The 27,616-nt window shown below is 56.3% G+C and overlaps 1 protein-coding gene and 1 long non-coding RNA gene across 2 annotated transcripts; one reads left to right on the plus strand and one right to left on the minus strand.

Moving 5' to 3' along the window:
* Positions 1 to 897: 897 nt before the first annotated feature.
* On the minus strand, positions 898 to 19,037 carry SPATC1 (spermatogenesis and centriole associated 1). The gene is made up of 6 exons (XM_088799294.1): positions 18,646 to 19,037; positions 9,866 to 10,178; positions 9,405 to 9,655; positions 8,767 to 9,303; positions 8,504 to 8,643; positions 898 to 1,496 (listed from the first exon to the last, which is right to left on the minus strand). Exons 1-6 carry the CDS (start codon positions 18,854 to 18,856, stop codon positions 1,167 to 1,169), a joined length of 1,782 nt encoding a protein of 593 aa, XP_088655420.1. The 5' UTR covers positions 18,857 to 19,037; the 3' UTR covers positions 898 to 1,166.
* LOC109443896 (uncharacterized) lies at positions 13,797 to 19,171 on the plus strand. The gene is made up of 3 exons (XR_002136756.3): positions 13,797 to 14,299; positions 18,639 to 18,842; positions 19,037 to 19,171. It is a non-coding gene; the product is annotated as an uncharacterized LOC109443896 (long non-coding RNA).
* Positions 19,172 to 27,616: the final 8,445 nt, after the last annotated feature.

The raw sequence follows: 27,616 nt of genomic DNA on the forward strand, positions 1-27,616 counted from the left end.
CTACTGTGCTAGAAGATCCATACCCATGTAGATTTCTACCCGTCTATGGAGTCCTTCCCTGCCCTTCCCAGGGGTCTGGCTGGGTCCCCTGAAGTAGCAGGCCAGGGAGTGGGGAGGGCAGAGCTGTAGGGCCCTCTGGGGCAATACAGCCCCAGCATTCCCCCCGCCGCCCTCCTCCCGCCCCTCCACACACACATCTCCTTCCCTGCACCCCTCCTAGTTGCTGACATGATTCCTCTGTTTGAACCCAGGCCCTGGGGCTTCCTCACACCCATCCCCTCCCATCACAGCTCCAGCCCCCTGCCCTTCCCTCTTGCAGGCTGGAGGCCACTCTGTGGGCTTCCCCACACTGCCCTTCTGTTCTTGTGCGTGCCCTCGCAGAGACAACCATCCTGTCTACACCCCTTAGCTTTGTGCACTAGCCACAGCCCTTCCCCGTCAGAGGACAGGTTACCTCCCAGTGTCCCCTCCTACCCCCATTCCACCTCTCTCCTGCTTTGTCTTGCTTTCCCATCTGGCCTGTGCTCCTCGGCTCTGCCCTGCAGAGGATCTGCCCTCGCCAGCTCCCGGTCTCTCACCCTAGGTCCCAGCACCCAATGGAGCCGTCTGTCTCCTCTTCCTGGGCATTCACGGGTGCCTTGGGAAAGGGCCCCTTGTCCCTGGGCTGCCCCGTGCCCAGGTTTGAACGAGGCTTTCTCCTGAGTCCCCCTCCCTCTAACGTCCGCCTGTCCTCACGAGGGCCTGGAATCCCCCACAGCCCTCATCTCTGCCCGGTACAGAAGGAGGGACTGCCACCGCCTGGTCTCACCCACCTCTGCCTTCTGCTCTGTGCCCAGGCCTCAGCTCCATGTGGCACCAGTGCTGCTGGCACAGTCACAGCCCTTCCCTGCCAGCTAGGTTCCTTCCCGCTTCCTGCTCTCCCCCCTCCATGTCTCAGGGGCTCCCACTGCTCCCATTGCCAGGGGAAGGCAGCCTTGGAGCCTCCAGAACACCCCCTGGATAAGAGCTGTCCCAGGGGTGCAGCGAAGGGCACACGGGCGAGCCCCCCACAAGGCAGCACAGCCAGGAGTGCCGGTGGGCCCAGGGGCCAGCATCTGTGGGAAGCTTTAATAGACATACACCAGGGAGTGGGCAGAGCTGGCCTGGGGGGGCGGGGCCCCCGTCTGTCACCAGATGAACATGGGCTTGCCATCGTCGTGCGCCAGCTGGCTGAGGCAGGAGAGCAGCAGCAGCCCGTCTGTGAGCATGCTGGGGTGCATGGTCTCCACCAGCACGCGCTGCAGGAACTCCATGGAGTACGAGCCGCCCTCCGAGGCAGCCAGCTCTGGCCGCTCGCGCAGGATGCCATAGGCGTTCACCAGCTGCTCTGTCAGTGCCGGGTGCAGCCGCCCGTTGTAGCCCAGGCCCTGCAGCCGGTTCATTATGCTCACGTAGCGCTGTGTGAGCACCTGGCACAACTCCTCATCCAGCTTGTGGTCGCTGGGGTTCAGGGAGGCCTGAGGGGACAGCGGCACATGAGCAGGTGATCCAGAAGGTCCTGAAGCCCCTCACGTGTCCCATTCACCACCGGGGACTCAGGACTGAGTGAGGCAAGAGAGCGCAGCTGGGAGTCTGGGGGGGAAGGAGCAATGAGGGGGGCTGCTAGTGCCCCAATGGCCTGACCCAGGAGACACCAGTCGGGGACTTACCCAGTGCCCTTCCTGGCTCCCTGCCTGCTCCTTGCAGCCTCCTCTCCTGGCCCCCTCAGCAGCCTGCATACCACTCATGCTCACATGATGGCCCCAGCCTGGAGCCAAGCCCCCTCTGTGTCAGCACTGGGGGTCCTGCTGCCCTTGGGTGCCTGGGCCCAGTGCCCGGACAAGGGGCCTGGCAGCAGCTGGGTCATCTTGACCTACTTCTTCATCAGCTGTGTCCTCAGGCAGGCAGTGACTGCGTCCTTTGGCAGCATCTCACCGGGAAGTCAGCCCCTCCTCCTCACCCCTCCTGTGTGGCCTCCTGGACATGTGACCTGGACAGTCACAAAGGACCCCATGCTCAGAAGGGCCCCTCATTCAGCTTGAAGCTCTGCTGCAGTCATCTTGAAGTACCTCACAATGTCTCGCAAGGAGCCCTGTATTTTCATTTGCATGGTCCTGCAAATTATGTACGTGCCACACAAGCAGCTGTCCCCAGGCCCGCAGAGCTGGGGGGTGAAGTGGTAGTTGGGTGGGGTGTCTCCCTGCCTGAGCCCTCCTGCGGTTCCCACTGCTCCAGCTCTCAGGGCCAGGCTGACCTGCAAAGCTCGCCTCCTTCCAGCGCTCCCTAGATGCCTGCCAGGCTGGTTCCTGCCCTGCTGGGAATGCCCCGACAGACTGCTCAGGCATCACCTTCTTGTCTTCTCCCCAAATGGTCATGTGAGCGGAGCTCTGGGTTCATGGCTGGGCTCAGCCAGAGTGACCCTTGACCTCTGGCAGGTGTACACAGAGCCCTGTGTCTGGCTCCTTTGTTGCCTGGTCAGCACTAGGTCAGGCCTGTCCCCCTGACTCTGGGCTCCTCTTGACCCCCGAGTTCTCCCTCCGTTCACTTGTACCCAGGCCCCATGTCAGAAGAACAGCAGGAGCTCAGCCAACATCAGTGGGACAGCAAGTGAGCCTGTCATGTTGGGATGTCATGGAGTACTGTGGGTGGGCAGCTTTACGTGCTGGCCCACTGGGGACATTGACACCCATGGCCTATTCAACCCGGGGCTGTGCTGTGCCAGGCCCAGTGCACAGAGTCCTAGACATGACAGAAAGTCAGCAGCGAGCAGATTGCACCCACCCTGCCAGGGCACTGGACAGAGGAGAGCGTGTGGGCTGAGGTGGGGCCAGGCTGCCCCAGCAAGTGACCCCCTGAGAGTGGGGGGGGACCAGCACCCAGGGTGGGGAGCAGTGGGCATGGTCGCAGGCCCTGAGAAACAGAGCTGAGCAGAGCAGGCAGGCAGGGCCCTGCCCTGAAGGGGCGGACATGCCTGCTGGGCTCTGCGGTTCTAACTGACCACTGTAAGGGAGCGGGCAGAAGCTGGCATGAGAGAGTATGGGCTCCGTTCATCCATCCCACAGAAACTCTCCGAGCACTCCCCTCCCCTGGTACTGGCCCCCGTGATGGGACTAGAGTGAGCAAAGGCTCTCTGAGGAGAGGAGCGGGGCTGCGAGAGCTGCTGCTGGGGAGCCACTGACTCAGCCTCAGGGACGACATCCTGGAGTGAGAGGGCACTGGGCTGAGGTCTGAAGGACGAGGACAATAGGAGGAGAACATTCCAGGCCCGGGAGCAGTATGCATGGCATGGAAGATGCCAGGGGGCTGAGCACGGAGTGAGGGGCCCATGAGAGAGCCAATGCAAAGGCTGCTTCTGTCACCACACTGGGTCTGAGCCCGTTTCCCTGCTGTGACACCGCCTGACAGGGATGTTTTGAGGACTAAAGGAAATGTGTCCAGGGGGCGCTGAGCACAGCACCTGTGCTGGTCAGCACCGCCAGGTGGGGATCCCAACGCTAAGGGACACATCAGTGGGCTCTCACAGTGAGCAGAGCTGTGCTTCAAATGGACAGAGAAGGAAGGGGATGAGCGGGGTGTTGAAGTTTGCTGGGGTGAGGCCAGGCTCTGGGAGGGCGCAGATGGCAAGGCACCACCCTGTCGGGCCCCAGCTCCCGCCCTCAAACTCTCCTGCCCCACACGAGCACGCCTCACCTCCTGCCCCTCTAGCATCCCTATCTGTGGCTTTTCTCGTTCAGGACGCCTCCCCAGGAGAGAGCAGAGACTGCGTCTGTTTGGCATGTACTTGGCACATCCTGAATCCTCATTCAAGTCAGGTGTGAACAGATGGAGGGGCAAGGGGAGCTGTGGACCAGTAAAGTGATAGTGGTTTGGACTGGGGGTTGGAGTGGCAGACAAGAGGATGCAGACATATACGTGGGAAAAGTCTTTAGTGGGAAAACCAGTAGGCTCTGGCGTTGGATCAGATGTGGAGGAGAGAACAGGGATGACCAAACATGCACACCATCGTTTTTCCGTCCTGGTGCACCCACAACATTGACCACATACTCAGTGATAAAGGAAATGGCAGCAAATGTCACAGAATCAGTGTGGTACAGCCCTTGTTCTCTGAACACAGAGCAAGAGCGTCAGAGATCAACCATAAAAGGACAGCCAAACGCCTCTGAGATAAGGAAAGTGCATCCTAACTGACTCTCGGGTTAGAGAGGAAGTCCAGTGCAGTTAGTGAAGTAGTTAAACCTGAACAGCCCAGGCCTGCCTGTCCAGCCCCGTGGGACGCAGCCAGAGCGCACTCTGAGGCAGCCTGAAGACGCAGCAGATGGACCGACTGCTCTAAAACTGCTGCGTGTGAACCAGCTGGTAAGCAACAGACCCTCTCCCTCTGCCCCGGATCCTGTCCCACCGTCCACTCTGGCTGGTGTTCCTGTTGTAAATATTTTGGATATCTCCCTGCTTTAAATGCATTTATTTAAAAACAAAACAGATGAAAAATAAAATGACTTAGGTGCTCAACCCCAAACAGAAAAAACAAATCTAAAGGCAGCAGAAGGATGAAAATAATAAAGGACAGAAACGAGGAGACAGAATCCAAAGAATCAACAGAGAGGATTAGCAAGGCAAAGTGGAAACACCACTGAAGAGGACAGGTCCCCGTTCCCTTAAGTAATGAAACGCCCGCTGAGACCACGTGTCCCGCCATCCTGCAGCAAGTCCTGACGTCACTAAGTTCTAGCCAATGGGATGAGGACTGTGAGTTCCGCCCCCTGGGCCGGCAATCGGGACCTCCCGGACCCTGCCGGGTGCGAGGGGTGGGCAGCAGGGCCCTACGATTAACATCTGTAACATCTGGCTATTGAAGCTCCTGCATTTCCAAAGCAGTTTGGCACAGTCTCTAAAAGAGCAGTAAAGCTAGAAGTCGTAAATAGCAGCAAACAACATCCCAGAGCAATAAAAAACACCAGGAATTGGTGTGGTTTATGATCAAGAGAAAAGGGCCAGGGGAAAAAAAACCATGCGGTAATCTCAATGAGAGGCAGACAAAAAGCATTCTAAAAAATTGAATATTTGTCCATGATTCAGCAAAATAACCAAAAACTCTGGGGAAGAGGGAAAGCTTCTTAAGCTGATGTGGCAGATGCTGAACCTGGCTCCTCTGGCTTCTGTCTAGTGCCTTCTTGAACTCTAAGAGTCTGGAAGCTAAAAATCACGTTTTCCAGACTCCCTTGTGGCTTAGGTAGCCCTGGGACCTGGGTTTCTGCCCAGCAGATGCCTGAGGATGGAACTTGCAGGTGGAAGTGAGTGCCTGGAGGAGGAGGTGCAGGTGGGGAGCAGCTTTCTGGGAGAGGGAAGTGGCTGGCTATGGCACTGGTTCTTCAGGGCAGCTGTACCAAATTTTGGGCATCTGACTGAGTGACTGCCTGTTGTCCCTGGGGCAAATCCCTGGTGTGTCCACTAGGAAAGTCTGGTGTGCTGGCATTTTTACTGGCTGTATAGCAAACAAGTCCAATTGTGTACCCTTCCCCGAGCTTCTGTGACCACCCAAGCATTTATAATAAGCCCCTTTGTGCTCCCATTGCTAGTATGGACTCTCCTGTCTGCAACTGAGAACTCTGACTGACTCGCCTGGAGAATATCTGGCAAAAAGCCTGGGACACACATCCTACCTCATGGGAAGACTAGAGAGTGTGTTCCTAGTCAAGTCAGAAACAGGATGAGGTTGCCGCATTGTCTGCTCCTTTTAAATACTGTACAATATGATTATCTACGTAGAAAAGCCAAGATGATATACAGGCTATGCCAACTAGTAGGAGGGTTTGGCAAGGTAGCCACATAACAAATCATTACACAAAAATCCAAAACATTTTCAGCAGGCCAGTGAGTGGGATTTAGGAGGACATCGGGGGCATCATGGACCCAGCTGGACAGTCACGAGATAGCACCCTCAGTCCCCCTCACTGATGCAGCTGGACTCAGGGACACCTAGAAGCGGGGTGTCAAAAGGAAGGCAGCTCAGAGCATCTCCCACAGAGCGGAAAACCTTTGCAACTGGGTAGAAGAGGTGACAGGCATGAGCATTGGAACACTTTTGGTTGGGCTTAAAAGATGGCACAACTGTCTGCAAACTTACAAAAAAATGACGGTCAAGTTCAGTGAAAAAAGCCAACGAGTCCTCATTGAAAAAGGGGCTCTATTAAAGCTTTTTGGTGGTAAATGTTACCGCATTTGAAAAGCAAACACCCTGGTTTGGACAGGACCACGTGTGATCAGGTTCAGTGGGTCTGCACAGAACTTAGGGAATGCAGCAACCACCAGCATTTGGAGTTCACCATGCAGAAAAACAAACAAGATGTTTTGATGAAGGGAAATAAAAAGCTGGGTAAAGTAAAATCAGATGATGCAGACAGAAATCAACAAATGGTGCAGCCAAGCCAGCAGGATGGCCCTGAGACCAGGATGCATCTTTATGATCCCCAGAAGTGACCAGAGGTCAGTCACCCTGCAGTGGACCCTGCAGAGGGCCAGCCAGGAGGTATCCATGTGGGTCCCGAAGGCAGCGTCCCTGCACACGGGCTCCAGTGGAGCTTCTCTTGAAAGCTTGAGCACAAGTGTGTGACCCTGGCAGCGCCCATCGTTGCCGATGGAAGGTGAGTGGGCCAAAGGCTCTGGAATTGGTGACGGTGGCCGTTGGGCAGAATGACCAGAGGAGGGTTGTGGTGAGAGCCACAGGCTCCCGAGAGGCCACCAAGATGGTGGCAGAGGCCCTGGCTCAGGGCATGCCGAGCTCCCCAACTTCCTCACACACCAGAAACAATCGCCTTACTACATTCTGCTTTCCTCTTCCTGCCTCTTCTCTAAAGAGTCGCCACTTAGTTCTGTGACTTACATTCTACGACATAGCGATAACTCGCAGAAGTGCAGAGGAGCCCGGGGACACAGGCCTTGTGCAGGTAAGTCCCACACCAAAGGTTGATGTGTTTTTATCTTCTTTGATTTAAATGGGCATTTTCAAACAGTAGGACATGTCTTTTCATGGAGATGTAACTACCTAATTTTATGTGGGCAACTAGACTTGGGTTATAAATAAATATGGTCTTTGCCAACTAGATACATCATTCCAGAGACATAAAAACGTGTTTTTAACGCGTCACTTGCCCAGTTTCAAACAGCCATGGCCAGTCTGTACTCACGATCGTGACACTGCAGTGGCTTTGGGGGGCCTGCACACAAGTCAAGGACCGTCAAACCAAACGTGACCAAAGTGGGCCCGCGGACATGAACAAGAGAAACAGCAGGTGTGTAGAAACTGGCACCCTAATGATGTGTGACTTCCCCAGTCCCATCTGTAAGTCAATGCAAAACTAAAAATGTGAACTAGACAGACTGATCCTAAAATTCACGCTGAAGAGTGAAGGGCCAAGAGGAACCAAGACAATCTGGAAGAAGATAGATGCCCAGACTCGGTCACCCTGCTGTGAGGAGGTCAGAGGGGCTGGGGAGCCCCCCAACGCACATGGGACTGGGAGAGGGGACTGACGGCTCAGCTTTGCCCGCCACCGCTCCAGCCTCAAGCAAGACACGGAAAGTACAAACGATAAAGGAATAGGTGGGTAATTCCAGGCACATTAAAATTAAAGACCAAAGGCATCTTAAAAGGAAAAGGCAAGCTTAAACCTGGACGCACGAACCCACTGCAACCAGAGTTGGTCCTGACCAATCCCACACCCAGGTCTACAGCGTGCAGACAGGGACAGCCTTAGAGCAGGTGGCCGGAATTCAGAGGGCTATTTCCCAAGGGAAGCGCACGTGACCGAAAGGCAGCGGAGGCACACACGCTGGCTTCTTCAGGCGGGCGCTGGTGCAGTGGGCGGAGGGACCCACATGCGCTCATTCTGGACAGTGGCTCCTGGGCTTGCAGCCCAGCACAACCCGCACCCTACTGTCTCCAGGTCCTCGGTGCCTTGGAGACAAGCATGCTTGGAAAGCATCGTCCTCTGGCCTCCACGTCCCTCACAGGAGCAGGCTCAGAGGACCACATGCTGAGCCTCAGTCTGAGGTCTCTGGCCAGGAGGCAGACAGCTGCTCAGAGGCTCCAGGACCTGCCTCCATGTGCCCCACCAGAGACCCCTGAGGACACTGAGAGGGCAGAGGAGAAGGTGTGGGCTCTGCCAGTCTGGGAAAGGCCCTGGGAGGCCATTGCAGCGGCAAAGGGGGAGAGCACAGATCTGACGGCGCTCAGGACCCTCCCCTGCCCTGTTCTCTGGGATGGCTGTGCAGCTGGGGTCACAGGCTCCTGCTGCTGGACGCCCTGGACACCTGCAGGCCAGCTGGACTGAGCACAGCACTTCCTTCTTCCCCAGGTGCCCTCAGTTCCACAGGGCTCGCCTGGCTGGTGTGCAGGGACCCCAGCGGCCCCTTGGGGCCAGACTGCTCCCCACTGCTGCCAGGTGCTGGGCAGGCCCTGGAGATAAGTGGAGATGGAAGCACCCACCTGGATGATCTTCTCGGGAATGTTGGAGACGGTGAAGCCGTAGAGGCGCACGCGCTCGGGAAAGATGCTGGATAGGATCCTGCGGTCCAGCTGGAAGGCGATCTCCCCCACCAGCCGCTCCCAAGCCAGCGGCTTAGGCTCTGGGGACAACAGGAGTGGAGGGAGTGGTCAGCAGCTGTGGTCAGCAGCCCAGGCCAGTGCCCAGGAGCTCTTGAAGGGTAGCAGGGGCCCCCAGACCCGTGTGAACCAGCTGTGGCACTGACCTCGGTGGCTGTCCGGGAACTTGCTGGTCTTGCGGTGAGCCAGCTTCCGCTCCAAATCCAGGATGCTTTTCCGAGATGTTTCAGTGACCCGTGGGCCCCGGGGGTCGTTGACAGAGGCCGGGGAGGAGGAGGTTCGAGGTGGGGAGTGGGGATTGCGTGGAGGGGAGTGGGAGGTGGGCGAGGGCCTGGTGGGGGAGTGGTGTACCCTGGTGGGGGAGTGGGGGGTGAGCTGAGCAATGTGGGTGGTACTTGAGGTGTAGTTGGTAGCAGCTTGGGGGGTGGGAGTGGGGGCAGAGGGGAGGACTGTGACGGTGCGGGTGGCAGTTGAGGAGGTGGGGACAGAGGCAATAACGGCTTGTCCCTGGGGTGCACCAGGCTGCATTTGGGCGTCTGAGGTGCCATAGGAGAAAGCCGTCATGGGGCCGGCCATGCCCACTGTGCTCACAGGAGTGGAGGTCTGGATGGGAGCACCCACAAATGTCACGCTGAGGGGCTCCCGGTCCTGGGTCGGCTGGGGGTGCTCGGTGGAGAGTGGTACTAGTGACAAGGTGGGGGCAGAAAGGAGGGGAGGATAAGAGCAAGGCAGGACCCAGGACTGGCCTGGCAGGGCCCCCCTACCCTCCTCCTGTACCAGTTACCTTTGGAGGTGGCAGCAGGTCCCCTATCAGCTGAGGGATGGGATCCAGAAGGGCATCCGCGGAGTGGCTCTGCCAGCTGTGCCCTCGGGGCCTCTGATGGCACCAGATTGCTCATGGGGTTGGCCAGGTTCTGAGAGACACCTAGAGGGGCAGCCGTGGAGGTGGGCAGGGGGCTGCCCAGAGATATGGCCAGGGGGCCTGCCAGCGGGCTGTTTGCAGTCAGGGGGCCAGTGGAAGGCAGGCCCAGGGAGCTGGCCAGTGTGCCCGTCGTGGGCACTGACATGGGGCTGGTCAGGTGGCTGTTTGGAATCAGGGGGCCAGTGGAAGGCAGGCCCAGGGAGCTGGCCAGTGTGCCCGCCATGGGCACTGACATGGGGTTGGTCAGGTGGCTGTTTGGAATCAGGGGGCCAGTGGAAGGCAGGCCCAGGGAGCTGGCCAGTGTGCCCGCCATGGGCACTGACATGGGGTTGGTCAGGTGGCTGTTTGGAATCAGAGGGCCAGTGGAAGGCAGGCCCAGGGAGCTGGCCAGTGTGCCCATTGTGGGCACTGACATGGGGCTGGTCAGGTGGCTGGTGAGTGGGCTGTTCTGTGACATGGACCCTGGGCAGGGCAGCAGTGCATTGAGAGGGCCCGTCAGGGGGCTCACAATGGAGCCTGCTGGGGGGATAGGCTGTGGGCTGTTTAGCATGTCGGCCAGGGGAGCCAGGGCTACAATCCCCACTTCTTCCAGGACGGGCTCATTGGTTGTTGTCAGAGATGGGGGCAGGAAGACACCTGCGGGACACAGAGAAAGCGCTGAGAGCCCAGGCGGGTCCCCAGGGGAGGTCGGGGCTCAAGGTGCTCATCTGCCTCTGATGAGCTGACTGACCTCTCTGAGCTTCACCATGTAGGTGGGAGCCCAGATCAGGGTCTGGCCCCTGGTCTCGGTTCTCCCAGGCTCGCTGCTCTAAACACTTGCGCTCCAGCCACAGGGACTTTCCACAGCTGCCCACCCCTCAGATGTGCCTACTGCTGACCCCTCGCCAACTCCCAGTTGGCCAAGTTGACCCCTCTGTTCCCTGGCAGGGAGGAGTGGGCCTCTGTCCTCTCGGGGACAGCTGAGCCTCACCAGGTAGAAGACCCTCAGGGAGGCCAGAGCTAGAACTGGCATGAAGCTTCACATGATGCTAAAGGTGTACCCAGGCCTGTGGGTGGCCACTGCCCACCCGGGAACAGTGAGGGCAGCACCAGAGGGTGATGTGCCCAGACACACCCTTCTCACTCTGAGACCTGTTGTGCGGGCCTGGCAGCCAATGTCCTTGGGTTCCTGAGAAGCAGAGGGCCATTGCAAGACCACTGTCTGGGGGAGAAGGCCCCTAGGGGCACAGCAGGCAGGGTGAGGGTGCAGGGAAGGTTTTCATGCGTGTGCAATTTAATTGAAAACGTCTACTCTTTTGTTATAAAACCAGTGCATGCTCCTAGGGAGAGAATGGAACTACAGAAAAGTAAACACATATCAGAGGGGCGGCCTGATGGCTCAGTTGATTAGAGCACAAGCTCTTAACAACAGGGTTGCCAGTTCGATTCCCACATGGGCCAGTGAGCTGCACTCTCCACAACTAGATTGAAGACAACGAGCTGCCGCTGAGCTACCGGAGGGGCAGCCAGATGGCTCAGTTGGATAGAGCACAAGCTCTTAACAACAAGGTTGAGGGTTCAATTCCTGGAAGGGATGGTGGGCTGCGCCCCCTGCAACTAAAGATTGAAAACGGCAACTGGACTTGGAGCTGAGCTGCGCCCTCCACAACTATATTGAAGGACAATGACTTGGAGCTGATGGGCCCTGGAGAAACAAACTGTTCCCCAATATTCCCCAATAAAAAAAAGAAGACAAGATGATCCTATAAAAACAAAAACAAAAACATCAGAACCCCCAGCAGTCAGGTTCCAGAGCTCTGCGTTGCCTGGAAGAGTTTCTCCACCTGTTTATGTAGATGGGGTCCACGAAGACACTCTGTAAAGAGCTGCTTGTAAGTACTTGCAGCTTTGCTGGCCTTCTGGTCTCTGTCACAGCCACTCCACTCTGCCGTCGCTGGGGGAAGCACACAGCATGGAGACGGACGCACGAGGGTGCGTGCACACTAGGGTTTGAACTTTGCGCACTTTCCGCCTGTGGTGAGATAATGTTCTTCTTCTGATTTTCTTCCAACCATTTAAAAACGTAAAATCCATTCTTAGCTCCCAGGCCACACACACAGGGATGGTGCCATGGCTGTGTCGGTCACCCATGTCCTTGTGACCACACTACTATGACCCGGTTCTTCTCACGGCCCCACACACCACTGCTTCTAAGAGCATCATGCTGAGACCCAGCCCTTCCTTACGTGGCTGCCGTGGCCTCCATCTTGTGCACGTACATGTCCCAACTGCTGGGCACTTAAGTTGATTGCAACGTTCCCAGTGACAAATCTACTACATAAACCTTTGTCGTTGATTTCCCCCGAAACAGACATGTTGGAAGTTCGTAATGCACACTGCCAATCACCCTTCTGTAAGACCGTCGGGAAAGTCCTGACAGTCCCCGTGAAGTCCCTGAGCGCGGAGCTCAAACCTCTGCTGACGCCACTGCACAGCATTTGGCACCACATCCTGCCACTGTATTTTCGTTTTAAGTTTTGCTGTTTTTTCCCCAACAAGGAAATTTAAATTGCATAATCAAATCAACCAGTGTTTTCTTTTATGATGTCTTGTTTTGGCTTTTTGGAAATTTTTGCTTTCGGATCAAAGAGATGATAAAGTGGCGGGTATATGGAAGCAGCCCACGGAGAGGAAGCAGGTGGCCGAGGGGAGGATGGCCAAGAGCCTGGTAGGGAAGAGGGGGCCGTGGGCAGTGGAGGTCGGTGTGAGGGGTTGCCCTTTGTGGCCGCTTTCCTCTAAGGAGAGCAGGGTCTGGATGACGGAGAGGACCACTTGGGCAGCGTCTTCAGGAGGGCAGGAGCGGTGGTCATGGGTCACCTGTCCCTGCACAGCCAGGAGACGCAGGAGCCCTGGATGCCTGGCTCACAGCACCACAAGGTCTGACCCAGGTGCTCTGGCTTCCGCCTCACTGATCTCCTGCCCCCACAAGTCTCCATGTCCCTCAAAGATGTGTCTGGGGTATCATCCCCACTCACCGTCTCAGTCCATTTCCTTCTCTTCCCTCCTACTCCCTCTCCACCTGGGCTTTCCCCTTCCTTCCACCCAAACTCTCATCGGGGCACCGGCAACCCCACGTTGCAGAACCCAACGCTCTACTTGCAGGCCTCCTCTTACTTGCTGGTGGCCTTCACACAGAGGAGCGCTCCTCCTGTTGAAACTCGTCCTGGTTTGGTGTCCAGGTCCCTGATCACCTGGCTTCCTGTGGGTGCTGCTGGTCCCCCCTCATCTACCTTCCTTGGGGCAGCCCCAAGCTCCCCCTTGAGTCTACTCTTCCTCAGCAAGCTGATGTAGCTTGGGCACAGGGGACCAGCCAATGCTCCATACATGACTTAGGTTGGACCCCAGACTCACGCCCCCAGTGGACTGACCCACTTCTTCCCAGGGTTCTGCTGGGGACGCCTGCTCGCCACTCCTCCAGCTCCCTCTGCTGCCCTGGCATGCTGTCAGTGGGCATATCTGCCCTTGCAGTAGCCCAGGCCCAAACAGTGTAGCCAGCCTCAGCACAGTCCTTCACTTGCACCCACATCAGGTCTGTTTGCACTTCAGACGTGTGCAGAACGAAGTACGCGAACCACCAACACCGCCTGCCCGGGTCCACACTATTACTCGGCATGCAAGGCTGGTCTGATGCCAGCCTTTCCCCTCAAACAGCAGCCAGAGTGTTCTGGTTAAAATGTCCACCAGTTCACCATCTCATTTTAAGTGCAAGTCGTTCAAGGCCCCCTGTCCACGCGGGGACAGAGGGGACGGCAGCCAAGGTGGGCGGGGTCTCAGCGGTTGGCTGGAGGGGTCGAGGGGCCGGGGTGGGTCCTGACCAAGTGACTAAGTGTAGGAGCTGGTCCAGGTACTGAGCGGAGGGCGGGGCTAGATTGCTGGGGCGTGTCCTGATGGGGCGGGGCTAGAGTACGTACTGGGCGGGGCCTTGACTGGGCGGAGCCCTAGCGTTTGGGCAGGAAGATAGACTGGTGAGCGCAGGCCGCTCGAGCTGAGGGTTCCAAGAGCGCTGAGGCAGCGGGAGGGGGAAGAGAGGAAGGATGATGGGTCCTGAGGGGAGGCAAGGGGTCCTGAGGGGGAGGGTGACAGGTTCTGAGGGGGACAGTCCCTGAGCAGTGGGAAAGGGTCCCGAGAGGGCGAGTTCTGGGGCGGTGAGAGGCTCTGAGAAGACAGAGGGGCGGGCAGTGGGCCCTGGCGGCCCGGGGGGGGGGGGGGGGGGGGAGTGGGAGTGGGGTGAGCCGCCCGTTTTCGCAGCAGTCGCCGTTTTCGTGACTGGAGCACGCTGCCCGGCCCTCACCCTCCTTCCTCCAGCAGCCCTGCCTCCCCCTCCATCTTATGCCTCCCAGTGTCTGAGCGACAAGCCAGCGCGAGCTCTGCGCAGGCCCTCGGCCCTGCCGCCCTGATCCCCCGGCCGAGGCCCGAACCCCTGGGTGCCGCTTCTCTCCTGCGAAGTGGATCCCGCCCGCAGCCGCGTTCACTGACTTCCTCCCACTCAGGTTACCCACTCTGCCACCGAGTTGTACCTTGTGCCTGGCGAAGGTCACTGCCGGCCCCCTGGTTCAGAGCCTGTCCAGACCTCTAATACACTGGCGTCTATTCCCTGTCCAGCCGGCAGCCCAGCGGGTCTCCCTCCCTCCGCCCAGGAGCGATGTGCCCAGGAGCTGGCCGAGTAGCCCTTGGCGCCACCTGCCCGCATCCGCGCCGACCAAACGCTGCTGGAGAAGGTAGGTGGCTGCTGCCTTCATAATGCACAGATGCTGGCACCATTTATACCCAGACACAGACAGACGCCCCAGGCTCCCCTCTCACTCCTGCCATTTTCACTCGATGTCACACCTTCCCCGTCTTCCTGACTCCAGCTTGCCCTCAGATACTGACATTTGTGCAGAGAAATTTGAAGCCATGCTTCTGGATTCCTCAGCTTGCCCCTGGCACTCGCCCTCACCCTTCCCTCCCTCGACCCAGGAAGAGATGCCCTTTCTTCAGTCAAGCGCAGCGTCTGCTCTGCAAAGCATCCCTTTTCTCTGTCATACCTTCCAACAGTCTCTCCTGCCTCCTTCCCTCCTCGTAGAGACACACGCAGGCCTCTGCCATCTTGAAAAGCAGCTCTGGACTCGATGCCCCCTCCAGCTACTACTGCCCTTCAGAAGCCATTCTTCATGAGCTAAGTGTCAACTGACTCTTCAATCCCTCTCACCAAGATCATTAACGCCAAGTCATTAGCACTTTTTTTTGTTTTGTTTTTTACCACTTTTCTCGCTTGACCTCTCCTCAGCCTTTATTCTGTTGACACTGTGTCCCCTTTGCAGCTGTATCTTGGCTCCCGGGACAGTACACTTTTGAGGTTTCCCTGTCTCTCTGGATGCTCCTTTGCCAGCTTCTCTACCTGTTCTGACTCAGAACTTGTCCCTCAGTCTCCTGTCACTCTTCTCCATTCAGAGGGCCTCACCCCTCACTCAGCTTCTATTATCAACAACTCTGGAGTCTTTTCTCACTAGTGCTGACCTCTCCTCTGAGCTTCCTGGACACTCCACGTAGATGTTGTGTGAAAGTCTCAAAGTCAGTTTGTCCAAAATACAACGCACTCTCTTCCTCCAAAATTGCGTTTCCTTCTCCCAGGTTCATCCTGGGCAAGAGCAGAGAGGCCCACATACTCTATGTGAAAACAGTTCAAAGTGATCAGTTAAATTACCAGCTAACAGTGTTAAATTATGTTCTTTCTTCTTCCCTGACAAGTAAACCTTTGGAAAAACCTGAAAGGACAGGTTTGAATTCAGGATTCTTCTACTCCTTGGAGTTCTATTCCAGGATGTGGTGCTTGGGGAGAACTGGCCCCTGGCCTCTGACCTTCATCCTGAACCCCCTCTCTTCCTGCCACGGCTTAGTCTTGCTCTGCGAGGGGACTGGCACACGCTAGGAGCACCCACAAGCCCAAGCTGCATTTCCTTCTGTGTTCCTCCTAAGCGGGGATGGGCCAGAACTCTGGCTGGAGGGTGTAGGTAGAGCCGTGCATAAGAGTACAAGGCAAGAGAAGGGTGGGCCCAAAAAGAAGAACTGATGGTCAAGTTCATGAGATCAAATTGAAAGTAAGAGCCTGACTCCATGAGGAAGGCCAGTCACAAGGAAAGACCCAGAGGAACAGGCAGGGTGAGGAATGGTCAAGAAGGATCCCCTGAGGCAAGTACAGGGGTCCACCTTGGCTGGGCATAGGCAGAGTTCTGCAGTCTCAGGAGGTGGCGCCATCACTCACCCACCACCCCAGCTAGAGCAGCAGACGCATTCTGGACTCTTTTTCGTCCATCACATCCAAACAGTTCGTTTTCTTACCAAGTAACTTGAATGGATTTCTCTCCAGAGCTAGTTCACGCCACCCTGTCCCACCTGGATGACGGCAGAGGCCTCAGCCTAAGCCACCTCCCTGCCTCACTCTTGTCGCCTTTGAATCCATTTTCCCCACAGCAGCTAGAATGATCTCTGCGAAGCACAGACATGATTACTCCCTGTCAGAAACCACCAGTGTCTGCTTATTGCGTCCTTGGCATGTCACTCGCGGTCCTTGGCAATCTGACCCCTGCTGACCTCTCCAACTGCATTGTTCACCTCTCACTGGCCCCAACACACACCAATCCCCCGACACTCTCCCCACACATGTACACTCAGGAATACAAGCATCACACACACCACATTCACTCACACACACATTCACACACTGTCGCACAGCAACTCACTAAACAGTCACGCACACCACACATAACGCACTCTCACACACTCATACCACACACATTCACACACACCACACACATTTTTCCACAATCACACATGTTCTCAAAGCACACATACCACACACACTCAAATAGTCACACACATTCTCATATACACACATACCAGACAGCCTAGTCACTGACACACCTACACCACACACTCCATACACATACCACACGAGGCACACACATCACACTACACACTACACACTCATGGACCACACACTAGCACACGCAATCACACGCTCACTTGCTAAAGACTCTGAGACAACAGCCAGGTGACTCATACCCCCACTCCACGCCCACACCTTCTCTCTCTCACACACACGCACACACACGCACACACTCATCTGTTTCTCATTCCTGCAACCCCAAGTCCAGGCCTTTGCCCAAGTTGCTGTTCCTCCTGGAATGCCCTCCTGGGATGCCCCTTGCCCCCTTCCCCACCAGCTGTCTGGGCTCCTTCACAAAGCCTTTCCGAACTCCTCAGCTTGACCCTTCAGGAGCTGGAAAACCAGAACTGGTCCCAGGATTCTCTTAAGAATCAAACCTTCAAGGAGAAGACTTGCTTGCCTAGCGTGGGAGTAGGGAAACCAGAGTCTAGATCCTTGGAATGGGAGCTCTCTTAGACGTTGTACCTTCCCGTGCGTATTTGTTTTGTCGCCCAAGTATCATTTCAGAGTCATGAGCAGTATAACCTTTCAAACGAGACGGGCCTATGTGCTTGTGATCAGAAAGGGGACTGTGCAGACCCTTCCCACACCACAGCCTGGTTGGATGGCAGAGAACCCAGTGGGTGGGCAGCAGGAGAGGCAGCTTTCAAGAGCAAAGGGAAGACGGCTTTGAGCTGGAGGTGTGACGGAGGGGAAGGAGCCCTGACCCGAGCGGGTTTAGCGTCCTGGTGGGAAGGACACGTTCTTCATCAGAAATGTGTCTGGGTTGGAGTGAGCTGGATTCCGGTGACTCGTTGGACCTGCAAGAGCCTCTGAGGGGCGCTCCACTGCTGGTGGAGGGTTGAAGGCTGTGTTGGGCAGGCTGGCTGAGGGTACAGGGCAGGGCCCGAGCCAGTCTGGGCGCAGCAGTGACTAAATTGAGCCGGAGTGGGGGTGGCAAAGGTGCTTTTGGGACTCAAAAATAGGAGGGGTAACCGTCCCAAATGCAGAGGCTCAGAATGATGTGGCACCTAGAAAACCACCTGTGACCTTCCAGAACAGCAGAGTGTCGGGGTCCACGGACAAGCTGGGGGGCCTTAAATGGCAGAGACTGAAACAGCAGAGTCCTGCTCTCAGGAAAGGATGATGATTTCACACCTGACTCCGAACAGAGGGGGGGCCCAGCAGGCAGAGTGAGGTGCAGAGCCTGTGACAGGGCAGGTTACCGCTGGGGTGGGTGGGCTCTGGCCATGCACAGAGGAGTCCACCTTAGCCACAAGGGCACACAGCCTTCTCCCTAGGAGAGGAGAGACGCTGCAGGAGGGGGAGGATGTAACACAGCAGACCTTTGGTCACCTCCTAGCCCTGTGTAACTGTCACCAACACACTGTAACTGCCACTGACTCCTGTTGCCACACCCTGGGACCTTGCCAACCCCAGAAATTCTCCCTCTGATATCTTCAGTGCCAACCACTTTCTGCCCAGTTTTCCATCCTCCAGGACCTCCCTTGTTGCCGTCACCACACTCAGCTGTGTGCGTGCGGCCTCCCTGGCCTCCTGGTTCAGTCCCTCGGCCCGGGTCTAACCCCGCAGATCGCTTCAGCTGCTTGTCTGCGAACACCTGTAACTTTGTCTGTTTTCCTGTCTCACCCTACTCAGTCTTCTCCAGCTCCAGGGCCTGTCACACACCTACGAGTCCCACACCTCAAGCTTCAGTCCTAGTTTCTCTCCTTGGCTTCCAGACCTGGGTTGTCAATTGCCCACTGGCCATCTCTGAATGGAGCATGATGGGGGAGGGGACAGGTACGCTCAGGGTGAGATGATGGAGGAGAGCGGTGGGGAGCCTGACAGTGGGTGACATATTGGACCCAGTAGGGCAGCACGTTGGGGTTCCAGAGCTGGGAAATTCTCAGTCTGTGGAGCTGCTTGGAAGTTCAGCTGAGGGGAGGACTGTGGGCAGGGGTTCCTACCATCAGACGGATGGGACTGGGGCCCAGTTTTGCCCTTTTCTCCCCGTGGTCCCATGTCCTCACCCTCCCCTCACCTGGTGGGCCACTGTCCTGCAGGTATGTTACTCTCTATGCCCCTGTCCCCGTGACTCCGAGGCGCAGCACAGTCTCCTCTTCCCCTCCCACTCTCCTTGAACTCAGGCCTTACAGTTACCCTGGCATTGAGAAGGGCCGGTTGCCACCTCGCCAAGCCCGCTGGTGAACCCGCTGATGCCCAGGCTTCCCGCCTGTGTCTTGATGGCTGACTTGAGCTCATGATTCTCACGAATGAGACGCACCAGCTTCTTTAGTTCCTCATTTTCCCGCACCAGATTCTCGATTTGATGCCGAAGCCCCTCATAATTGGTGAGTAGAGACATGCCCCAGGCAGCGGGTAGGGTGCGGCCACAGGAGGGCACTGCACCTGGAGGCTGCCCAGGGCCCGGGCCCTTCCGGGGCTGGAGGAGGGCGGGCGCCAGAGTTTGCAAGTTGCAAGGCTGGCCCAGTGGGTATTGTGAGGTCAGAGGCTGTGCCCTCCTCCTTGTGCTCTGCTCTAACAGGCTCAGTTGTCCATGTCTCCAGGCCTGGCACAGGCCCTGCGTCGGCCTGGAATGTTCGGACCCCTGCTCTGTCCGGCCAGCCTCACTCTCCAGGTGCCTCCTCTGTGAAGCGTCCTTTCACCCACAGTGAGCTAATTGCTGCCCGCTGGGCTCCCCCACAGACGTGGGCTCTGTCACAGCCTCACCTGGCTCCTGCTAGTTAGCTCATTGATGCTGCTTCTCTCTCCTCCTGGAGGGCAGGAGTGGGGGCTCGCCAGCACCCAGCAAAGGTGCCGTGTAGGCAGCCAGTCAGTGAGTATCTGCTGAATCAAAGCTCATCACCCTCCTTCCTGGTCGAGGTGCCCTTTCCTTCGGATCTTGGGAGCACCCAGATGCAGTCTGTCAGCCTTCTCCTGGGGACATTCTATCTGGGACACCTGGACCCTGGGCCATGCTTTCTTCCGACCCCAGGTGCTGCTCAGAGCCTTTCCTTTTTCTGACTGTCAGCCCAGGGACCCCTTGTCTGAGGACCTGGCTCCCTGTAGCTTGGAGTTTCCATGTCTGGCGACTGGAGTTTCCCTCTTCCAAAGCCCCGGCAGTGTTCCTCTAGGCCCGCACCTCTGTTCTCTTGCTCTTTGAGTTTTCCCGACCGTGCTCCTTCCAGAACCCAGCTGCATCCTCAGCAGTTTCCAAGAACTCAGCTCTCTGAGTCCTTACCGCACTCCCTTTTCTTAGAACTTTCTACCCAGGATGTTGCAGGCCTGACCTTGGCAGTCAAGCGAGGCCATGTCTTCATGACCCCCACTGGCTCTGCAGGCATCTGCTGTCAAACAAGAGGGGACGGTGAAACCCAGGCATGACCCAGCGGGCACAGCCCTGGGAGGAGGGTGGCGGTGAGGACAGGGTTGGCGGTTGGCCAGGGCTGGGGCCAGTCTGAGTTGAGCATTCTACCTGGACCTCACAATGGGGGGCCTGCCCCCACCCTTCTCTGACAGCCCCATGTCTGTAACCCGGGCCGAGTCGCTCTGGCCCTGGGAACCGGAGCCGAGGTCTCATCAGTGGAGCAGATCTCCATCCATACCTTGTCTTTATAGATCGTCTCTGCCGGGCTTCCCTCCCACGTGTAAAAGTGGGCTTTGCTTGGTCTCCTCAAGCCTCTGCCACCATCCATGCTTGCCCCACTGCTGGCTTCTTGCATTGGTGGCGTCTTTACCATCTGTGATGGTTACGCTTTCTGTGTCAGCTGGGCTAGGCTCGGGTGCCCAGATGCTTGTGTGAAGGGATTTCGTGGATGTGATTAACAGCTACACCCAGCTGGCTTTAAGTAAAGAGGCGATTCTCAGGCGTGTGGGTGGGCCTCGCCCAGGCAGTTGAAGGCCCTAAGTCAGAACACTAAGGTTTTCTGGGGGAACGGATTCTTTCTCAGCACTGTCCTAGAAATCCCACCTCAGTTTCCAGCCTGCGAGCCAAAATCTATAATTTCGGACTTGTTAGCACCCACGACTGAGGGGGCCAATCCCTTAAATACGTCTTTGAATATATAAGAACTAACTGCTACACCGTCCCTAACTCCCTGTGTACCCATGCTTCTTGCCTCCAAAAAACCCACACTGAGCAGCAACTGTGTGTCAGGCATTGGAAGTTCGGTGCTTGTCATAACCAGGCATTGCCCCACTGGACAGTGCAGTGACTGTGCCGTCAAGTGGAGAGCAGCTGTGCAGGGACCATGACATGTAAACGTCACATGGGCACGGTGGCAGTGCTGCACGGGGGGGCTTGGTGGGCGTCGTGGGGGTCGGACCCAGTCAGCTCAGGGCAGCCTCCCCTGCAGAGTGACGTCGCTGTGATGTGGGTGGTCTCTGCTGTGGTCAGAGCTTCCCAGCAGAGGGCACAGCCTGAAGGAACTAGCAGTGAATGTACGTGCTGAGAAGGACAAGGGCTCCAGCTGTGACAAGGCCTCGTGGCTACAGGGCTGAAGTTGATCTCCATCCTAAGGGCCCTGGGAAGCCCTTGAAAGGCTTTGGGGAGGGTGTGGGAACCGGTCGGCAGGGAAAGAGCCGCTGAGGGGGCAGCACTGCGGTCATCTGAGCATGCGGGGAGGGTGGAGAGAAGTGGGCAAGGCGAGAGCTTAGTGGGTAATGGTGGGCTGGTCTCAGGCCTGGGAGGGCCTCGCAGCTTCTGGTGTGGGTGCTGGGGCTGCTGGGTACAGTGACCCAGGAGGGAGGAAAGCTAAGTTCAGAGCAAAGATCCTGAGTCAGGTTTCGATGCGCTGCTGAGACAGGGTGCTGTCCAGGGAGTCAACTCAAGGAGGCAGCGCTTGCTGCTCCAGGTCTGGAAAGACACATTTTGGAGTCACCAACTTCTAGATGGCACATGACACCATCTGAGTGGGTGAGGTCACCCAGCAATCAGTGATGGATGAAAGACAGCAGGATCTCAGCCCACTGTTCCTCACAGGGCAGGACAAGCCTGCAGAGGGCAGAGCAGAAATGCCCCCAGGGACGGGCAGAAGCCTGAGGAGGCTGGGCTGGCACAGCCACGGGCACAGGCAACAGAGTGGCAGTGGCATTGAATGCTGCTGACAGGTCGGAGGAGATGAATGCTGGAGAGTGTGCATCAGCCTGAGGGACTCGGAAGTTGTGGGGACAGTGAGGGCTCCTTGGGTGGAGATATCTGTGGAGTGAGTGGGGAGGGAGGCAGGACAGGGGTCCCCAAAGAGCTGGCCTCTGGGCTCCTCTCCCTCTCTCCTCTTGCTGCCTGGCGGCCAGCACCTGGTCATCGCACCGTGCCTCTGCTGCCCCTAGCCTGTCCCTAGAGCTGTGGCATGTGTACAGTAAAGGTCCTCAAAAGAGCCTGCCGCCACCCTCCCAGAACATTGAGCTGCAGCCCCCACCCCCCTGCAACCCTGCGCGCACGCCTTTCTCTTACTCACCTTGTCCAACTGCATCTGCAGTCTCTACTCCTATTTCCTCGTCATTCCAATTTTCTGATCCTTTTTGGTTATAGCATGTTCTTCCTAATCTCTAGTTTGAGTTTGGGGGAGGGGAGCAGAAGTTTGGAGAGCAAGGAAGTCATCCAAAAACATATCCGTGTTGATTTGGATCACGAGTTTTGGGGGTGAGAGTCTGGGTAATGAGCTATGGGCTGCCCTCTGCGGTCCTCTGTCCAGCTCTTGTGTCTGAGCTCCTGGACAATGTCACTTTGGAACAGCCTGACCACAGGGAAGTCAGAGCTGCAGAGCAACAGGAACCTCCAGGTGTCCACTCAGGGCTTGCATCCCTTGTGGGCTCGGGAGGTATTTGCTGCACGCAAGCCTTCAATGTTTTCCCACCTGTGTGTGCTGAGTCAGGACCCCCAGCTAGCCGTGGGTCGTTGGCGGTTGCACAGTGCGTCCCCACTCACATTTGCCTCGTTAGACTCAGCTCAGCGTGCCAGCTTGGCGAGGCCTTCAGGGGTCTTGCTCCCTTGTTGGCTTGGGATTCTCTGTGGGTTTAACCAGCTTCCTTGTAAAGCCATCAGAGCAGACTCTGCAGGTCTTGGCTAGACACAGAGTCTTCTGGGAGTGTGACCTTGGTCTAGGACCCCTCATGAAGCACGCAGGGGCCAAAGGCCAGGGCAGAGACAGGAGGGTTCTTTCTGGGTTGGAGTCTTGGCAACGTCTCTGTGTTGCCAGCTCCTCTCTACTTTCTACAAAGCGCTATTTGGAGGGCAGCGTGCAGGCTGGCGTTGAAAGCCTGAAGATCGGTGGTCGGCCCACGGAGGGCAGTGGGCTGAGCGCTGGGGCAGCTGGAGGCGTGTGGTGGTGGTTGCAGGCCCTAAGACATCAAAGGCCCCACCTCAGGCCATGCCACCCCCCCACCCCGCGCTGACCCTCAGTTGACTCCTAGTCCTCCAGACCCAGGGCTCTCCCTTAGCAGCTGCAGAGTGGCTACACATCCCACTTGTTGCTTTGTCACGGGCCCGGGCCAGGCCCCTGTTCCTTCATCTGTCGAGTGGGTAGTAATGCCCCTTTGTGCTCCCTTGGCAAGGCTTAAATGGGGCAGTGCGCATGGAACAGGGAGGGCAGTGTCTGGCCCAGAGAAGGAGCCAAATGTATTTTCGCATCAGCACATGGATCTTGAAAGCCTGCCAGGCGCCATTGTGAGTCCTGGAGGATGGCAGGGGACAAGCAGGGAACCTCTGCTCCCTGTTCCACTTCCACAGCCAGGAGCTGCTCAGCACAGGGCAGGCTGGACGCTGCCGGGGGACGGGGAGCTCCAGGCTCCCAGCCCCATTCCTGCCCAGCGCGCATTCACCAAGTCTGGGTACGGCAGCCAGAAGGGCATAGGGGTTGGGGGTCCCTGGATCCGACAAGCCTGAGCGAAGTTCCCTGCTCTGCCAGGTACATCAGATGACCGTCTGCCCACCTCAGTCTCCTTCTCTTCAGCGTGAGGTAGCGATGTGTCTCGTGGCGGCCTAAGGGCTGAGCGTTTGGATTTGCTCCAGAGCACGTGCTCGGCAGCATCCCTCTTCTGTGCAGGGGACACGGCCAAGGCCCCGTGGCACGGAGCTGACATCCTGGTGGGAGGATGGAGTGGTGAAGCCTGCCGTGAAGGGGAAGGAAGCAGGAGGAGGGCAGAGCAGGGGGTAATGCTTCTCAGTACAGTGTCAGAGGGCGTCCCCAACAAGACAGAGCTGGGGAGGAGCCTTGAGAGGAGGGAGGGAGGAAGAAATGAGGATGTTTGGGGGCAGAGCCTTTCCCACAGCGCAACGGGGGCGGCCAGTGCAAAGGCCCTGGGGCACACAAGCAAATGCTTGGTGCATTTTTGCAGACCATCAAGGAGGCCTGTGAGGTGGAGGGGAGCGAGCGAGAGGAAGCAGCTGAGTCAGAAAGGCAGGGGGTGGGGCTTTTGTAGGCTGGGATGGGGCTTTGGCTTTTCCACCGAGCGAGATGGAAATTTGATTACAGGCAGAAGCCACACTTACCTAAAAATCTGTCCTGGTTTTTAATGACCAGTTCACATGACTGTATGGTCTGTGAGCCCCACCCAGGGCTGCAGGATGGTCTGGGAGGCCTCTCGAGCCCACTGCTGGCACTCTGAGGGCTCTCCGTGAGTTCTGTGGACACTGCCACTTCACCTCCCTTGCTCCCTCAGCCTCTAGGTTAAGTCCCGACCTCCCTGCTTGCCCCCCATCTCCTGCACCTCCACCCTCAAAAGCTCACCATGGGCCCCGTGCCTTTGTGGATGCCAGCCCCTCCCCTGGATACTTCTCCATTCCCCACATGCTCCATGAGCCTGCCCCCCTCCTGGTCCATGACTCCCCCTGCCCTGGGACACCTGGGTCTGATCTGGTGCTTCTGTGTCAGACCCTTGCTGGCCCTGCAGCCAAAGGTAGACCTGGTTCCTGAGTGGAGAAGTGAGTGGGCCCTCTCCCTAGACTTCAGCTCAGCCCAGATGGAACAGACACTTTGAAGGGCATTCTCATCTGAACACGGAGGGGCCTGGATTTGGGCCGATATCTGCAGAGCGGTGTTTATATCTTAGCTCACTATCTGTGGCTGGGTGGGGTTGGGGCTGGGCCGGCTCATTTGTGGCGTGCGGCTCACATCCACCCTCGGTTTGTCTCAGGGTCAGATGATATCTGAGGGTTGGTGCTGAGGGCAGCGCCTGCACCTGGTGCTCCACGCCGGCTGTGAATGCAGACCTCTGACACTCAGGGTCTTCTGCCCGCGCCCAGGACTCGCGGAGGAAGGCCTGCTGGACGGTGCAGGCTCAGAGTCACAGGCACACACCACACTGCCCTGATATGGTCCTCAAGCGGGGTGCCCGACATCCGGATTGGCACAGGATTAGAGCCCAGCTTGCAGGGCAGTGGCCAGCTCTCTCTGCAGCCACACAGGCCTCCCTGTGCTTGGTCCAGAGGCTTCCCCAGCTCCCACACCTGCCCACAGTGGGTGTCTGGGTGCTGGGCCTGGGGCCGGCATGTGTGGTCTGCTAGTCCCTTGCCTGGGCTCCAGCCAGATCTCGGTAGCTGGCCCACTTGCTCCCTGGGGAAGCATCACTTCTTGTGACATTTTTGGCCAACCCTTTCTGCCTGGTCCTAGGTATGTATCTCTTCTCTTCTCCCTTCCGGCGGATCAGAAGTAAACACTTTCCCAAACCCCATTTTAGATTCTCCCATGGAGTCTGGATCGATGACACAAGACCTCTCTAATCACGGCTCATTTGCTGGGTGGTGTGATGGACACCTGCTTAGGCCAATCAGTGCTTAGGCCCCTCTCCCATAGCGAGTCGCTCAGCAGCATTTTTTGCTGTACTGTCTAGGCTGACATCCCTGAGATGGGGGACTTCTGCCCATCTGTCTGGGGGCTTGTGCTGCAGCCTTATGACATAGGTGAGTATGCTTACCTGGTGCTGTCAGGACTCTTGGTTTGTGCTGTCAATGGAAAGGCTGGTTATAGCAGGGAACCCCCCAGAATCCCACAGGTTTGCTACAACACTTGTTTTGAAAATGTGAATTTGTTTCAACGCGATTGGTATATTTGGGAACAGTTTGAGCATAAGGCACATTTCAGTTGTTTATGTGCAATTTTGTCCACGAGAAATGTGAGGTGAGAGCAGAAAGCAAAACCACCCTTCTGAATGGGCACAGCCACATCGGAGGGCACAACACCCCCGCCCTCAGAGCCTACCAGTGGTTCGGTCGCCACAGGACCCACAGCTCACTGAGTGCCGTCCCTGCCCTCATGCAGCTTACCCATAGGTAACTGTTAAAATAGGCAGTGTTGCCTCCTCAACTCTTGACATTTGACCGTTATCTGGTTACCAGGGGAGCATAGCTAGAGAGTTCACTGAAGGTCAAATTCTCAAGCAGAAGAAGGAAGGATTTTGTTAACCTTTCGCCCACATTCGTTTTTAAAAAAATCAACTTTATTGAGGTATAATTTTCATACAATAAAGTGTAGCCATTTTAAGTGAACAGTTTGATGAGTTTTGACAAATCGTGTACCACGTGACCTCCACTACTCGGCTTACAACTCTGTTGGTGGTGGCCCATATGTAGGAGGTGGCCAGCTGGTTGGCTGGATCTCTGCTTCATGACCATGACACTTTTACCTCAGGCCGCAGGCTCCACACCTGCAGTCTTGAGATGAGTCAGCCTAGGGTGGCAGAAGGTGTGCCTTCCTGTCAGCCACACGGCCACCCACTGCTGCTGTGCGTACATGGTGGCAGCTACTCTCGCTGCAGCAGCCAGAGACAGAAAAGGCATCCGTGTCCAAATCTCCCTTTTCAAAAAGATACCGATCTTACTGCCCTAGGGGCCCACCCTTCCCCAGTAGGACTTACGAGTTCTGGAAGTCCTCTTCTGTGAGTGTCTTTAGTTGCACTGTCGTGGCTGCCTCGATGTCCTGAACCATTTTGACTTTGGGAAGAGCCAGAAGTCACACAGTGCAGATCGATGAATAAGGTCAATGAGGACACCCCATAATGTTATTATTGGACAGAAACTGCCGTGTACCAGAAGTGATGTGTGACACGGAGCGTTGTCACGATGGAAGATGACTTACGGCACACTTTAAAACACACCTTCTCTCAACCACAGTTCATACCCAACTGATTGCACTGAACAAGTTGAAACTTGTCACACAGTTACTAAGGTTCGATGTGCCGCTTCCCGTATTGAAGATCCATGCCTTTCCGTTGGATGGCACTCGGCAGCAGCATTCACCATATGTTTTGATCACGACGGAAAGGCTCCATGTCACATATCGCTTCTGGTATGGAAATTTCTGTCAAATAAAAACATTACAGTGTGTCCTCATCCACCTTATTCACCAGACCTGGTATCATACAACTTCTGGCTCTTCCCCAAAGTCAAAATGCCCATGAAAGGTAAAACATTTTGAATCGATTCAGGACATCGAGGCAGCCATGACAGCACATCTAAAGACACAAACTAAAGACACAAAAGAGGACTTCCAGAACCGCTTCAGAAAGTAGCAAGAATAATGGGATAAGTGTGTTCAAATCGAGGGGGAATATTTTGAGGGGGATTAATGGTAATGTGTCTTTTACTGTAATAATTTTTTTTAGCTTAAACATTCACCATATCTTTTGATCACACCTCCTACCTTAATTCATTCCATCTGCAATGACTCAGTTTCCAAATAAGGTCACGTTCTGAGGTCCTGGGAGTCAGGACCCCAACATATGGATTTAGAGGGGACACAATTCAAATTGAAACGCTGAGCTCAAAAAAGAAATTAGGGAATTTGATGAGGTCAGCATAACATTTCTGTGTCAGTTTTGGTAGATCATGGGTTGATATCTTACTGGTTTGGGAAACTTTTCAGCATTATCTCTTTAGAAGTTACTTCTCCATTGTTTCTCCGTTCTCCTGGGGCTCCGCTGTGTGTATTTTTTACTTTTCTCCCCACTCCCACCTACTGTCCCTCCATCCATCCTTTTTTCCTCTTTGTGAGTTTGGGTATTTTCTGTTGACCTTTCAGTTCCTGATTCTTTTTCCTGACTTGTCTAATCTGCTGTTAAAGCCATCTATTAAATTTTAAGTTTCAGTTAATTGTATTTTTCCATTCAAAATGCTCACTTTGATTCCTTT

Source organism: Rhinolophus sinicus, chromosome 6, assembly GCF_057876585.1.
Source record: "Rhinolophus sinicus isolate RSI-liver-muscle chromosome 6, RSI-T2T, whole genome shotgun sequence".
Lineage (NCBI taxonomy): Eukaryota > Metazoa > Chordata > Mammalia > Chiroptera > Rhinolophidae > Rhinolophus > Rhinolophus sinicus.